Here is a 15455-nt window from a genome sequence, read left to right as displayed (position 1 = left end):
ATGAAAGCCCCAAGCCAAAACACCCATACGCAGCAACATTTTGGCACAATAATAGGGACACTGAGCTGTAGGATGTTCAGGATCTATTTCTTCTTCCTCTCTCGTCTCTGCTTTCGTGAGCTGACAATCAAACGTCGCTGAGCGAGCATGACAGCGTAGCGTTGGATTTTGTCGCGCCTAAAGATGTAAATTAGTCCCGGCTGTTCTCGGCAGGAATATCACAACTTACATCAGGAGCAGAATCGTAGCGCAGACAAAAGGTACTGCAATCTTCCAGAAATATCTACTCGGGTCAGCAATGATTGCAGAAGGAAAGGGTCGAAAGACATACCCTTCATTGTTTTCGATTGCCCCGAATTGAGTGAAATTCATTCCGAAATAACCCTAAAACCGTCAGAAATTTTCTCGATAGATTTAAGCCATACATACTGTCAAGAATGTCATAGGAAGATAAAGACAAGTCACAAGAGTAAGCTGTTTCATACTTTCGTTTTGGTAGGCACCTGCGCAGCATATTAGTTTGATTTCTTCACGGGCTATCAAAGAAATTGAACGCACCAATAGTATTGAAAATGAGGTCAATCATGTTATCGGCATTGCGCCGCATCTGATCGTATCCTTCGACAATGGTAATGCAGTGATCTAGGGCATCACCCAAATATGTATGGCACATAGAACTGATCGTAACAGTTGTGCCTCCGATACTCTTCAGATTTGGCGTCACAGTCCCGACATGTGGACGGGGATCAACAAATTCCCCAGGAGTCACACTTGGGCTAAGCGGATTCCGCAAGACACCAAAGCCTGGTAAGCCGACAGGCTCAGACCGGTGATCACGGAGAGCATTAATCACAGCCACCATAGGCTGCATGGAGTTCCTCAGAACAGCAATCTCAGATGTCAATATATACAAAGACTTTGACTGTTCAATGTCTGGATCAGTCAGGACATCCAGCTCGAGGTCTCCGATGGCATCTTGATATGCCATCGTGACTGGAATAGCAAGATCAATCACGGCATCGAGAATGGCCTGCAAAAGCATACTGGCATCGCACGACTGTCGAAGAATAGTCTCAGGCGACGTGAGGCGCCTAACAATAGGCGCCTCAATGTCATCCGCGCTCGTTTCAAAAAAGGATGTAACCGTATTATCGGCATGCAAAAAGATCGAGACTTGTTCTAAAGTGACGCATAGCCCTTTGGCAGACAGTGCAGCATGGCGTTCCATAAACTCAATTCGATCTTCATTGGGACCACCGCGATATCGCTGAAGACTCCTGGCAGTCGTTTCTGTGGTGGTCCCAACATTTCCAAAATGGGAGTTCTGTTTTGAAGTTTGTCCAGGGCCAGGACGAACGCTCGATCCATACGTCGCCTTATCCTTGCGCTCCTGTCTAGTGGATGATCTGAATCGGAAAATGTCCTTCAACGCCGCTATGATAACATTCCACTTCGTGGGTCGCTTCAACGAAATCGAGCTCTTGTCACTGATCACAGAGCTTTTTCGGTCTCTTGATTTCCATCGACTAATGGAAGAAGTTGCCTCCTCATCTTCCGAATCAGAGGAGTCTTCTTCTTGTATTTTCATTAACTTTTGCAATGTCAGTACGACGAAGGCATGGTCCGAGTACCAATCTGCTTTCGTGCGGTTAGTGGTATGGACGACATCCTCAATTGCAAGTCGATGCAATCTCTTATGATTTCCAAGAATCTTAATCACATCCCAGCTCAGCCCATTGACATTGATCCACCGGCATTGCACCCAGGGCTCTCTCTCGCGCTCCAAGAATTGCTCCAGTGTGTCATTGTCCAGCTCATACTGTCGCATTTCATGCTGTGAGAAATCCACCACTGTAATCTGGCAGCGTCGTTGTAGGTCCGCGGGTATGTTGGACGCCCACTCTGACGTGTATGGCGGTAGCGGCTTGGTTGGATCAATGCCGGGTTCGGTTCCTGGTTGCCAATTGGGATCTTGCGCGAAGCCTTCGGGGTGGTATGAGCGGGCAGTATTGCGTCTGGCTCGGCGTTTTGTCGTCTCGGTGGAGTTCACTCGTGCTGCTGTGGTGAAAGCGGGAGACGAAGTTTCCTCTCTCTCTTTTCCTGTTGGAGAGACTTGGGAGCTGACCGACAGGCGACCCGCCTCAACATCGATATCAGATCGTGGAGCACCCTGATGCGCATAATCAAGCGAGTGTACGCTCATCTTGGCGGTTCATATAGACGCGCACATGTAATCGCGAGGTGGAATGACGGGTTTTCATCGGCTCCGAACTTTGCTGTGCTGTGCGTCAATGATGTGACCCCTGGGCCAGAGGGATATTTTAGTCAATGCCTGGCGAAAATAGACCCAATATATTTGGATAATCGGTGCACCTCTCATCGAGACACCACAGCTTCAGGGGAGAACATGTCGAACTTGCGCGGGGGATATGACGTCGAAGGGGCGGTTTTCTGCCGCGTCTGCTTAAGACGAAACCGGCTCAAATAGTAAGGATGTATTTGAACATGAAAGACATGAGAATTAAGAAACGAAAACAAAGAAAAAATACTGGGCAGGAATAAAAAAAACTAGGAGACAAAGGGGTTTTCGATGCGTAGGGGGGGTTCAGGTGGAGTACCTAGCTACTCCTTATTTAAGGGAGACACCGTGACCTGGATACAGCCCCGATGAAGTACTCTACTTCGTACAATACGTACATAAGTATGCTACATACATGTATTTAGGATTTTTGAACTCGCATAGATTGATTCGTACAAGAACATATAGGTACACGGTTTCCATTCCATCACATCACTATGCACCATACAGTAACGCCGTCCCAATGCTGGCTTCCTATCACTCCAGATATAACAACATCCACAATAGTTAAACAAGATGGGGAAGTAAAATAATAGTTACAGCAAGAATAGGTTGCCAAAGAGAATACAAAGAAAATGAGAGAAAGATAGGGGAGACAGCATTATGCTCGCGCTGCTGCCCGTGGTTTCCAGGGAGGACGGTGGAATCCCACTTGAGGCTGCTTGTTCCCATGAGAATTAGGCCTAAGGGGCCCGTGGAAGTCGGGATAAAGGCCTGACTCCATGTCCATCAGGACCGCCCGCTGGGGCTTTGCTGGGGTCCAATTGGTAGATTTGCCTTTCGGTTTGGTAGAAGGGGTGCGAGGGCTAGGAGCGCCGGCGCTACTAGCTGCCCGCGTCTTCTCCTTGATGATATCGCGGAGCTCTTTGTCATCCTTGGTGATCTGAGCTTTGATGAAATCAATGTCCTTGGAAGCTTGGAAGGCGGACATGACCGACTCCCGTGGGGTGTATGGATATTTTTCGGGGGCTGGAGGCGATTGTGGTGCGATGGAAGGGTCCAAGAAAGCTTCCTGATTCTTGTCCAGAAGCTGAGTAATATCCAGCGTTTCACCATGCGGGATTGTGTAGGGGTGCGAAGGAGTCACACAGTCCATGTCGACTTCTTTGCGAAGCACATGGTCAATGTCGACGGCAGAAAAGTAGGCACAGGATTGGGGAAGGTCATCAATCCCCACTTGCTGTGAAAATAAGGCACGAGTCCAAACGTTGGCAACCTGCAAAGCCATTGCGGCGCGGTATCTATCCTCGTCTTTGACAAGGTAGCGAATTTCATCGTGAACAGTGATGGCCAAGCGGGCCTTAATGTTGAATTGTCGGATGAGATAGTCCATGCTAACGATCAAGAGGTGAAGATAATCAACACCCGACGATTGAATGGCCCAGTTGATTCGAGATGTCATGAAGCTGCCTTTGTTAATGAAACGTCGCATAAGCGCCTCGGTGATCCCAGCACCTAGAGCAGGGGTTCTAGGTCGTTCCTGATCCGCGAACTCTTCGAGTTTATTGAATACAAAGGATTCGGTGCCACCTCGCCAAAACGGTGTTTCACTCAAGAGGCGGCGTGAGGTGCGCGTTCCCTTGGTCTCTTTGTATAGGTTCTTAGCAGTCTCTTGCGTCTGCTTTTCGGTCAGAGAGGGGTTGAACTGGCGAAGTAGAGTAGCGGCGAACTTGACGCCTGCCCGTAGATTCGGCCGTAGTTGAAGACCTTGGCATCGTTACGCGAAATTCCCAGAATCGACGCACTTCGTGAGTGAAGATCAGTCCCCTCAGCCTTGGAGCCTTCTAAGCACATGAAGCCAATTGCGTTTCCTCCGTGAATCTGGAATGAGGCGTCTCCGACAAGACTTGCAATCCATAATTCCTGGGAGTCAACATCAGCTCCAACGAATGAGTAGCCTGGCGGTGCTTTGATCATAGCCTTTAGCTCTGACCCGACACGGTTGGCCTTCGCGTTACTTGCAGTCAGCCAGGTATTTTCCACGGCACGTCGAGTGATGGTTCCCATGGGAATAACCTGAGGCAGAATAAATCCGACACGATTATCACTTGCTTCGATTTTCCTGTCGCCCTTTTGCACCTGATCTTCATAGACCACAATTTGACCCATGATCCGATCTCGAGCGCTGATCCAGTAGGAGCATGAGGCGTTCATATCCAGCGCTTGTTTGGCAAGTTCATACTGAGATGACAGAATCCCACGCTCAAAATATTGCATATACCCTTTGCCAAGCGGATTGGTACACCTGGCCTGTGGGCCGTCTTTGTGGGGGATTTTGAAGTATGTGGCTTTTCTATCGTCTCGCAGCTCGGTGTTCTTTTCCTCGGTCATATCACACATAACGACAGGTTGATTCTCATATTGTTTGATTTGCTCACGAGGAACGCGAAAAGTCCATCCGTGCAGGTCCGACCAAACCAGAGGGTAGTTGTCCCACGATAATTTGAGCAAAATAGGTGCAATGCGAGTTCGCACCGTCAGATTGATCTCTGCGGCGTTTGAGCTAAAAAGATCCTTGTACCACTTGGGCATTCCTGGTTTCTTTTGCCTGGCTGCCGGCCGAGGAGGATCCCCCTTCTTTTTTCCTTTCGCCATTTTGATTTCTTGGCCGGACCAGTCCAGCTGTTGTAGCCAAGGATCATTCGTGTAAAAGTTTGGTTGGTCTTTATACTTCAATGCCTCGTCGCATAGTGCTATCAATCTACTTTGGACATCGTCAAGTCGTTTATGATATGTTTCTTCTGCGCTGGCAAGATACTCTCCCCAGGACTGATTGACTGGCAAAATGACAGAGGACAAGTGCCGAAGAGCGCCGAAACTGACAGGATGCGGGCAAGTCTCGAGAAAGTTGGGGAAAACTTTTCGGTAGACACGGTGGGTGATGGCAACATCGGCGGCGCAGTAATCGAGAAGTTCCTCCAGTCTGCCCACGATAGAGTCACGATCAAGTTCACCGAAGAAATCTCTCTGCGCCTTGTCGATGGTGACATCACAATGGAATTTGGCCACATCACGCAGAGAGTTCACCGAGCTTCGCCCAACCCAAAGCTCTTCCTCTTCTTCCCTCAGCATGTTGTTTTCGAGAAGTGCAGCAAGCTCCACAGAATCGTGCTCATTCGCGATTTTATCTCTCATGTCCTGATTCTTTTTGTGGCGCATCCAAGTTGGTCTCTGTTGTGAACACATGCCGTTGACCGCCACGTGAAGGGACATTGTGTCAAGGAAGAAGTTTTGAGACTGTTGCATGTCGTATTCCTCAAGGACGCGGGCTCGATCGTAACCAATATTGTGGCCAACCACAATGCGGGGTTGGCTGGGGTCTCCCAAGGGTACTAGCTGTATTTCATTCTCTGACTCGCCGAGCAGCCACGGTGATATCCATGCATACCATGCCGTCGGGCTTACCGCGCAAGCCATGACTGCAAATGCATTGTTTTTGTACATGACCTCGGTGTCGAATGTTAACATTGATTCATTGGGAGCATCGACAGGCTCAGAAGTGCCGTCAGTATGATATTTCGTCCATCCACTGCGTTTGACCCATTTGCGTGGTTTGGCCGGGCAGTTGAGAGCCGCGTATGATTTAGCCCATGACAGGTAGGGTTCGGAAGAATCCATTCCAAGTTTGTAGAAATGCTCATCCAATGTTTGCCCCTTGAGAGCAGGAAGATCGAATGCAACAGGACCGGCGCCGCTTTGAGATTTGCCTAGGAGCTCATGCCTAGCCAAATGATCCTTCGAAAGTGCGACTAGTTCTGGGTCCGGGATGCGACCTTTATGTGGGAAAACTTGAGCATGGACATGATCGCTGAGCTGTTGGACTCCGATGTCATTGAATCTGGATGAGGAAGGGACTGCGAGAGGTCAGTAATTGCGATTTGGTTGTTCTCTTATCGAAAAGCGCAAAAGACAGTACACCCACCAGAAAGAGATCGCGCAGTGGTAGCATTGTCGGCGGAAGTAGAAGAAGGTCTTATATGACTTCTGTGTAAATGGTACCATGACGGCGGCTTGATCAGGAGCGTCGAGCTTAGTCGCGAGAAAGACCTCACGGCACCCCTGGAACAAGGAGTGCAGGAGGACTTCCAAGATAACATCATAAAAATAAGAGACTGCCAGCGTTAGGTCATGTTAAAAGTGTGGCCACAGCCGTATGGCTGCACTGAAGCCCGAAGAAGATCCTAGAAAAAGAAGGTGAATGTAGGTAATTTCCATATCATCGCCTATCGCGATATCTCAGATCTGGGCGTCATGCAGGTCGGAATATAGTTTTCCCATGGTTTTGACCGCCTTCTTCTTGGAGACAATATAGTATGTATGCATTATGCCTATATATTTGCCCACTTACCGCCTTCCAATTATAGATAGGGAATACTACATGGCGGGCTTATCTGATCCTTTATCTCCACGTGACCTTCTCGATAAGCCCGGAGATCAGTGTGTCCGCCATTGTCGCCATCGCCTTCTTTGAGCACTGAAGAGCCCCCGATTTTGCCGACGATATTCTTCTGCTCAAATCTATGATAGCTGCCTTGTGTCTCAGCAAAAATTAAATACTGAGGCTGTTCGTGGGCCAACAATTCTACGTCGTCTCACGTCCTCCCCCACACGGCAGCACAGAGCCGCGGACAACTTTCCTTTCCAATTCTAGAATATTTCTCTCGGTCGACCCTCACAGAAACCCTATTAGAAAGAGTCCTCCTACCTGTTCCATCACAATGAGTCGAAACAGGGCTGCTGTTGTGGACCTGACCACCAGATCATCTCGACAAAATCCTATCTCTTTATCCTCCTCCCCACCTGCCGCCTCGGACCACGCATCCTCCTCCCGCCATGCACAGCTGCCTACTCCCCGTGGTGTCAAGCGTCGTCGCAATTGGAGCGACGAGCACGGTGATTCCACAGCATCCTCTTCGACTCTCTCCGAAGACCAGCCCATCGAAACGATCGATATGACCGACGACGCAGGCGCGGCTGCACTCGCTCGCACAGTGGCCAAACAGAGGGAGGATGCCATCAAAGCACAGGCATCAGCAGAGTGCGATTCGAATCTCTCCGCTATACGCGCTTACAAATGTCCCATTTGCATGGAGACGCCCGTGGACGCAACGAGCACCTCATGCGGTATGTTCTTGATTCTCTACCATATAGGCTTGGCCAGGGCTTCTACTGACTCCTTATATATAGGCCATCTCTTCTGTCACAAGTGCATAATCGATTGCTTGAAGATGAGCGAAGAAACACGCGGCGGTGACTCTACGAAACATCACAAAGGTACTTGCCCGGTGTGCCGCACACCGATTTCGCGAAAGGAGACGCCTGGGAAGCCCAAGAATCTCATTCCGCTGTTGTTTCTAACGAGAAAGCGAGGTGATATTCCCGTGTCTGGCCCATAGAGCCTTTACGTCGGCTTTTCTTCGGCTCTTTAATTCTTTGTTTTTTCTCTCGACTCTTGCGGCATTGCGAATCGGAGCATGGGAATGGGTGGAAATTTTATTTTATTTTATTTTATTTTTGGAATTATGCATAAGCGATTGCGTCTGTGGTTAATGACTCGGGATTGATGAATGGAGTTTCATTTGCTATTGATTTACATGGTGTGTAGACATCGTTGTATCTCGATGTGGACTATAGTACGATGTTGACTTCTAAAAAGATACTATTGCATATCCGATCGGTCTCTTCTTGCAGGATCGAGTGTATTCCGTCGACCAAGCGCACTGCCCAGACCTCCCCGGACCATTGCATCCCCCTTCTTCCCCAGCACTACCTCAATGGCCTGTACAAGGGCATTGGGATCATATTGCATCCCAATAACGGTCTCCTTATCGCCATCCTTGGCCATGATTTTTCGTCCGTAGAGACGAAGCGTTTCAATGCCCATACGCGTGAGCCGCTCACGGTCCACATGCGGTGTCCCCGGACCATCCAGATGCAGTATATGAGTCACATAGTTGGTATAAGGAAGGGCTCTGTAATTTCGAACATTTTCTTGCACTGAAGTCGTGGCGGGGGTTTGACTTTGATCTTGAGAATGAATAATTGGGCCCCGTCCACGACTTTCTTCTCCAGCGCTTGCAATTGCTTCCACAAAGTCAGACGCGGAAAAAGGTGCGGATGGAGGCCCCGTTTCCCGATCCAATGATCCGTTCAAAATGAGGATTTTGTGCCGGGCTGGACTGGAGACGATGCTTTTACCTACACCTCGCAGAATGATGGCAGGGATGATCGACGTGTAGAGAGATCCAATGCTGTAGATAATGGCCTGGGAGTCGTTTATTGCTTCCAGCACTCGTGGGTTCGCGGGTGGTCGAATCTCCTGGCCGTAGGGGTTGATGTACCAGATGCGAGTGATTCTGGAACTCAAATCTTCGTTCTCGGTTTTACTGAACTTGATATTCTTGTTGCGGAGAGTTGCCAGAGAGCCAGGAAGATGATCCTCCTCGTATGTTGTCGGGTCCGACATTTCGGAATCTGTATAATCAGCATCGTCTCCATCGGCAAGGAGCAGACTCGGCCTCCTAGAGCGGGAGTTGTGGTCAAGGGCTGTCGCCTCGCTTGGGTGCGAGATACAGTTCTGTCCGACAATGACAGTTCCGTCGGCAAGCGATGCAGAGATATGGTGGGAAAAATTGGAGTTGATTGCTGGGATTACGCGCACCAGATCTGACGGCACGCCACAGATGCTCCCGAGTAGATAAATGGCACTCTCGAAGCTTCCACTGAACAGCCGGGCGGCAGTCAAAAAGAGATTTCCCACACTGGCGGAGGTGAAGTCAAAAGTTGATGATGGCGGTCGGGCTCGTTTTAGAATTTCCAGGTTTAATACATTGAAGAATGAGCGTATCAATTCTTTCTTTGCGGGAGTGATAGCTGTCCATAGCCCAGATGTGCCATCAACGATGGACTGCCATTCATTGGTTGCGATGCCTGCTTCCGCAGGCAGCCGATGGTTAAACAATGCCTTGATCGCCGACCTCTCAGGGTGCTCTGGCGAATCCGGAATCAAGCGAACCAATCGACCTGTCCGACAAGTTAGCAAACGAGTTAGGAGAGATCCGAAGTGTTGGACTTACTCCGAACATCACCAATCCCAGGGCCACCGAATATGCGAATCAACTCGGAAGAGGATCCTCCGTTATCACTGATTGGAATGATGTAGCTAAGGGGACAATTCTTGCTTTCACGGACGGCGCTGAATACATCGACGAGATTATTCGCCGCGCTCCCCCTGATATGACAACAATTCCCCTATTGGTCGCCATGGCCAAATATCTCTTGCTTCTTTCGCCACTTGAAATGCTTCAAATTCGATGCGAATCCACAAATGTCGAATGGTGTTTGAATCGGAATGAAATTTGGGACATGGCATGTCTGGGCCCACACGCGCAACAATGACACATTTCCATAAACAGCCACACCAAAACGGCCAATTTGGCCAACGAAAAGACGCCAAACAAGAAACGACAACTGTAGCAGTGTCGCCCTACTCCTTAAAAACAAGAAAAAAAGATGATGAATCCACTAGACAAATATCCATGCTCATCCAATTCCAGGCATTGAAGCCATTCCCATCTTATAAATCCCTATAATATCCGTATCCTCCTCCGCTAGCTCCGGCGTGGCAACGTATTTGTTATAAATGTCAACCTAGTTATCTACCATATTCTTGACGGGATATTTTGATCTGGGCTTTGCTACGACGCAAACAATGTTGTGGCATGTTGGTATCGAACAAGATCGTGTAGAGAGAGAACCACTTCAGAACCACAACCCTAACCCCCGAATATTACCCCAGATCAACCATAATATTTTCTATGTACACTGATAACCCCATAAATTTGATATAAGGCCACTGATCCCAGACTAGATGCGAGAGGAATGGTAGTTCAACAAAGTCATCTGCCTTATCAACATCACTCTAGCTAGATAACCTGCCAATTGATATAATCAACCATCACTGAAATGTCTATATTTGCCGAACATACCAAAGCTCAGTCTTTGCACTCTGAGGATACCGGCAGGTGCATCATTGTCGATGCACACGAGGAGAAGAAGCTTGTCCGAAAGATCGATCTCTATTTGATGCCTTCCATCTTTATTCTTTACCTTTTCTCCTACATGGTACCTTAACCTAACAATGGCCAACTATATATCGCTAAAAAATACTAGGACAGATCGAACATTGGCCTTGCAAAAATCGCAGGGATGGAAGAAGATCTGTACCTCACATCGCATCAATACTATACAGCCGTGATAGTATGGGTGATTGGCTATACTATTTCTGCGGTACCATCTAAGTAAGAGGAGAGGCTTTATTTCTTCCACATGCCACGTGCTAACTCTAGATTCAGCATGATCCTTTGTCGAACTCGCCCATCCATTTTCATTCCAATAATCACGTTTGCATGGGAATCTGTGGCAGCCTTGATAGGTGCTGTTCGTCATCAAGGCCAGCTGATAGCCCTAAGATTTCTTCTCGGTGTGTTCGAAGCAGGGTTTAGTGTGAGTGACTTGAGTAATATTCCATAAATTCACTTTTAACATTGACGAAGCCAGCTGTCATCTTCTTAATTTCTACATGGTATCGAAAGAACGAGCAGTATGTTTTCCTATAGCACAATGACACAGACCTGAAATATCGCTTATTCGAAGCAGATCAAAACGATTCATCATCTTCCTAACCGCAGGTATACTCTCAGGAGCCTTTGGGGGCGTAATCTCGGGAGCCATCACATCGACATTAGACGGCGCACAAGGTATCCGTGGCTGGAGATGGCTCTTCATTGTCGAAGGAGTCGCAACTGCTGGAGTCAGCTTGTTCGTCCACTGGACTCTACTAGACTACCCGCACAGCAGTCGCGGGCTCTCCTCCGAAGAACGAAAGCTAGCCCAACAGAGACTCATGGAAGATGGAATCGACCAAGGCGACTCGAAGACCCAGAACACCTCTATCTTTATACTCTTACTCAAAGCACTCTCAAATTGGCGCGCCTGGGTACTGATCCCGGGATACATAACCCTTTCGGGGCCCGGGGCTATCTCATACTTCTATCCAACTTTGATCAACGATATGGGATATACCTCCACCAACGCGCAGTACATGACAGCTCCGCTGTATATTGCCTCTCTGTTTGCCGCTGTCCCGATTTGCTGGTTCGCTGACCGCGAGCCCCATGCTAGGGGACAGCTACTGGTGGGCAACATGATAGTCGGGATGGTGTTTTTTGCTCTTACAGCGGCCATTCGAAATTATATTGCACGATACGTGCTTTTGTGCTTCATTAATATGACTCTCTGGACAGGAGGCGCGCTTGCTCTTTCATTTGCTACTACGGCTCTGGCTTCGGTCACTCCTGATGTTCGTGCGATCATGCTCGCGTGGATACCTGCCGTTGCTGCTTTGGCGCAGTTATATGGGAGTGCCCTGTTTCCAGCGGAAGACTCGCCTGGGTATGTCGTCGGGTTTTCTGTCTTTGCTGCTACTTTTGCCGTCGGGTCCGTTTGTCATGGCCTAGCGGATATTTTGTTCAAGCGTTATCCGTGAGGTACCATGATACGCGCGTCATCGTTAGGAATATGTCAACCTGAAACACGAATTGCAACATTGTACTACGCAAGGATATACCAGGAATAAACATACAGTCGATACTTCGAATATATCAATTTCATGCAGCCGTTTATTATAAATCTTATCCCCAATGAAAACAGCCAGATATCGTCTATGTCCCTAACTTTACATGCATGTTCTGTCCTGTCCAGACAAGACAAGACATGGTCTTGATCAAAATTTAACATAAGCATCGGATTTAGTTACCCGAGCTTGGATTCGTGAAACAATAGGCCCACGCGGAATGCGCTCCGCGTGTTCCAAATTTCCGTCGATTGCTTCAGTTCGCCAATGTACGCGCGTTCATGCTTAGTGAGTCACCTGAGTAGCAGCAGCGGGGGCGGGGCTGCCACTGTAGAGAACAAGCAGAATGAGAATGCAAGGCACACCGATGAGGATGGCCTTGGTGCGGACGGGGTTGCTGCGGTTGTACTCGCCGACCTGGAGGCGCACATCGGTAGCAAGACTCTGGCACTTCTCAGCACCAAGCTTGTAGTACACCAGACCAGCCAGGGCAATGGAGTAACCGAAGAACTGCTGGGCAGTGACGGGGTCGCGGAAAATGATCATGGAGGCAGCAACAAGGAGGATGTCCTTGAGGATACCAGCCATGGTCAGGACGACAGCAGAAGTCTTGCCAATCTATTGATGTGTCAGAGACGTGGTTACTATCCATGAGATAAAACGGCTTACCAGCAAGACAACGGAAGCGTTGAGAAGGAAAGCAACCAGTGCGTTGGCAATGAGAGTACCGATACCGAGGCCGTAGATATCACCCATAGTAAGACGGGGAGCCTCAGCGAAGAGGGTAACGAGACCGTTGGTGACGGCGCAGGCCGGGGCGTAGTAGTACAGAGAGACCAAGGGGTCCATCTTGAATTCGGCGGAGCTGAGCAAACGCTGGACCATGACAAGACGGAGGGCCTCGAAGACGATACCGGCGATCTGGACTATATGGTCGTTAGAACTAGAATATCAGATATACCAGAAGATAACATACTGAGGAAGCCGACCATCTCGAACTTGATCTCGCCGAACGAGGCAATCACAACACCGACAACAATGAGGGACACATTGCCGAGAGTCTTCAAGTTGGTAGGAGCGATTCCGAAAGCCCAGGTGGCCAACAGGGTTGCGACAGCGTTGGTAGCCTAGAAAATGTGGCATTAGCATTGAGTCGAGCCTAGCACTTGAGAGAGCGCAAATCGCAATTGAGGCGAAAACTCCCGGTTCAAACACACCTTCAGCATCTGGATAAAGGAAACACTCAGGTAGAGGTATGCCAAGTTACCGCAGATCAGACTCAAACTGAACATGACACCAATGGGCACAATGGCGCGTCTGTATGCACAAATCCACCGGTCAGCGATCGAGAATTCGGGGTTGAACTGCAGCCGTGCTAGCTACTCTATATTGGATTATCGGGGTTGCTCACGCATAGGTCGCAGGGTTCATAGGGACCTTGTGGCGGGAGTCAAGCACGGTAGTGAACCGGGCGAGAATCTGGGTCATGGCCGTGGCAAACACCATGTGCCAGGTGGTCAAGAAGAGCGCTGGTATGTCACGTCAGTAATCGATTTCCACAGACGCGGTTAAATTCCTAGTTTTTGGCGGCGGAGGGACTCACGGAAGTCTATAATCAATCAAAGTTAGCTGCGAAGCCCAATGCGAATAGTAGGGGATTAGAGAGAAGGGGTCCATACTGAACTTGGCGCTCGCAAGAACCCATTTGTTGAACAGGATGACGCTGGAACTCAGAGCAATCCACAGGCTAGAAAGTCCAGTCTTAGTTTTAATTCTGGACAAGAAGGTCTCTAGGACGTAAAAATGTCACGTACGCAATGTAGAAGCCGGGGTGGAGGCCGTTGTCCTTGGGGGCAGGAGAGCCACCCTCGAGCTTACGCTCATCCTGCGACGAGCGACCGTTTGCCATGGTGAAAATCAAAAGAACAGTATAAAAGAATGACTGTGGTGAGTAGGAGAAAAAAAAAAGGTGAAAGGGAGATGATAAGGGGAAAGAAATGGATTTATGAACGATCGGCAGTTTACACCCCTATGGAGACGCTACAGTGGGCACTTCCAATCACATCGCCGTTTCAATAGGTGTGTCGCCCAGTCCTTCCACGTAATCCCCAAGCCCTGGGGTCCCTGGGAGGTTTCAGGGTGTTGAAGATCGAGGAGATTTTTGTGGTCTATCCCTGTCGATCATAGCACAGCCCACTCAACTCTTCTTTTTTCCTCGTCTAGCGTATCACGTCTTCATGAGACCAATTAGGGTCAATTTAAAGTCGACTTGCCAAGAATACAGGGAAATGACTTTAGTGCTGAGACAAAGAAAAATTAAACCAATCACAATAAAGTATGCATATTATAGATCTCGAAGATAGAGGCTACTATGTTGTATGTGTATGTTATACGTATAACGTTGTACGATGCACGGAGTACGTTGCCAATTGTATGATCACGTGATAGAGATAGATATAGATTTTCTCGTCATACAATCATCACCTAAGACATTCCTCGCTTCTTACGGATGTTCAATCATTCCGATAAACAATTATACAGGCCAACATTGTCAACACTTCCAACATGACAGACTCGCACACCACGGCCGATTCCAAAATCGACCATGCCGCCTCCTTGAAATATTGGAACAGCGTGCCAGCCACCACGGGTAGCATGCTGGGCCAGTTCCCTTCAGTGTCACGCATTGACCTACAGGGGTCTAAATCTTTCCTAGCCAAGGTTCGCCGTTTACTACCAGGCGTCCAATCTGGGGGCAAATTCCACCAAGGTGTGGACTGCGGCGCCGGTGTCGGCCGGGTGACAGAGGGCTTCCTAAGCCATGTCTGTGAAGTGGTAGATGCGGTAGAGCCGGTAGCCAAGTTCACACAAGTGATGAAAGACAGCCAATTGAAACGAGACGGCGTCGTTGGAACTATCTACACGCGTGGCCTTGAAGATTGGACCCCAGAGAAGAAATACGATTTGATCTGGGTCCAGTGGTGTGTGGGCCACCTTACAGATTCACAGCTCATTGATTATACCGTGCGGTGCCGCAAGGCATTGACTGAAAACGGCCTTATGGTTGTCAAGGAGAATCTATCCACCCATTTCTCCGGACAGGATATGTACGACAGTGAGGATAGCAGTGTCACAAGGACAGATGCCAAATTCAGACAAGTCTTCGAGGCGGCCGGCATGGAGGTCGTCAAGTCGGAACTCCAGAAGGGCTTCCCCCAGTCTTTCAAACTCTTGCCTGTGCAGTTCTACGCCTTGCGGCCGAAGACAACCAATTAGCCCCCCCATGCCTTGTGTCTCTCATTGCCAGATTTTCGATGGTCCATGGTGCCAGATTTGGTCTCTACGGATTTCTATTACTAGTCGGACGGGTACACCGGGGCTTTGATGGATGCTTGCACGAATTTGAAATTTCCGGTCCAGCATGTGTTATTCCTATCTTCTAATCCCCCAATTCGCATGGAT

At 48.9% G+C, this 15455-nt stretch overlaps 7 protein-coding genes across 7 annotated transcripts; 3 read left to right on the top strand and 4 right to left on the bottom strand.

Annotated features, from left to right (window-relative positions):
* Positions 1–83: 83 nt before the first annotated feature.
* On the bottom strand, positions 84–2203 carry N7519_005587 (putative CorA family metal ion transporter; the record flags this gene model as incomplete). Its single annotated transcript, XM_057292363.1, has 5 exons — positions 84–177; positions 230–283; positions 332–384; positions 430–503; positions 559–2203. 5 exons carry the CDS (start codon positions 2201–2203, stop codon positions 84–86), a joined length of 1920 nt encoding a protein of 639 aa, XP_057147174.1.
* A 757-nt stretch (positions 2204–2960) lies between these two features.
* Positions 2961–6361, bottom strand: N7519_005586 (DNA-directed DNA polymerase gamma MIP1; the record flags this gene model as incomplete). The annotated part of the gene is made up of 3 exons (XM_057292362.1): positions 2961–4036; positions 4105–6213; positions 6271–6361. 3 exons carry the CDS (start codon positions 6359–6361, stop codon positions 2961–2963), a joined length of 3276 nt encoding a protein of 1091 aa, XP_057147173.1.
* A 716-nt stretch (positions 6362–7077) lies between these two features.
* N7519_005585 (uncharacterized protein) lies at positions 7078–7755 on the top strand (the record flags this gene model as incomplete). Its single annotated transcript, XM_057292361.1, has 2 exons — positions 7078–7483; positions 7547–7755. The coding sequence occupies 2 exons, from the start codon at positions 7078–7080 to the stop codon at positions 7753–7755; spliced, it is 615 nt and encodes a 204-aa protein (XP_057147172.1).
* Positions 7756–8018: 263 nt separating this feature from the next.
* Positions 8019–9564, bottom strand: N7519_005584 (uncharacterized protein; the record flags this gene model as incomplete). The annotated part of the gene is made up of 3 exons (XM_057292360.1): positions 8019–9382; positions 9436–9503; positions 9551–9564. 3 exons carry the CDS (start codon positions 9562–9564, stop codon positions 8019–8021), a joined length of 1446 nt encoding a protein of 481 aa, XP_057147171.1.
* A 1150-nt stretch (positions 9565–10714) lies between these two features.
* On the top strand, positions 10715–11906 carry N7519_005583 (uncharacterized protein; the record flags this gene model as incomplete). The annotated part of the gene is made up of 3 exons (XM_057292359.1): positions 10715–10864; positions 10915–10961; positions 11018–11906. The coding sequence occupies 3 exons, from the start codon at positions 10715–10717 to the stop codon at positions 11904–11906; spliced, it is 1086 nt and encodes a 361-aa protein (XP_057147170.1).
* Positions 11907–12278: 372 nt separating this feature from the next.
* Positions 12279–13902, bottom strand: N7519_005582 (uncharacterized protein; the record flags this gene model as incomplete). The annotated part of the gene is made up of 8 exons (XM_057292358.1): positions 12279–12611; positions 12663–12919; positions 12970–13120; positions 13211–13310; positions 13405–13522; positions 13597–13602; positions 13673–13740; positions 13808–13902. 8 exons carry the CDS (start codon positions 13900–13902, stop codon positions 12279–12281), a joined length of 1128 nt encoding a protein of 375 aa, XP_057147169.1.
* Positions 13903–14558: 656 nt separating this feature from the next.
* N7519_005581 (N-terminal protein methyltransferase) lies at positions 14559–15269 on the top strand (the record flags this gene model as incomplete). The annotated part of the gene is made up of 1 exon (XM_057292357.1): positions 14559–15269. One exon carries the CDS (start codon positions 14559–14561, stop codon positions 15267–15269), a length of 711 nt encoding a protein of 236 aa, XP_057147168.1.
* Positions 15270–15455: the final 186 nt, after the last annotated feature.

This window comes from Penicillium mononematosum (genome assembly GCF_028829835.1).
Source record: "Penicillium mononematosum strain IBT 11891 chromosome Unknown utg000003l:1.0-8172316.0:1.0-8177699.0, whole genome shotgun sequence".
Lineage (NCBI taxonomy): Eukaryota > Fungi > Ascomycota > Eurotiomycetes > Eurotiales > Aspergillaceae > Penicillium > Penicillium mononematosum.
The sequence above is the reverse complement of the archived record's forward strand: the minus strand, read 5'-3'. Positions and strand labels throughout refer to the sequence as shown.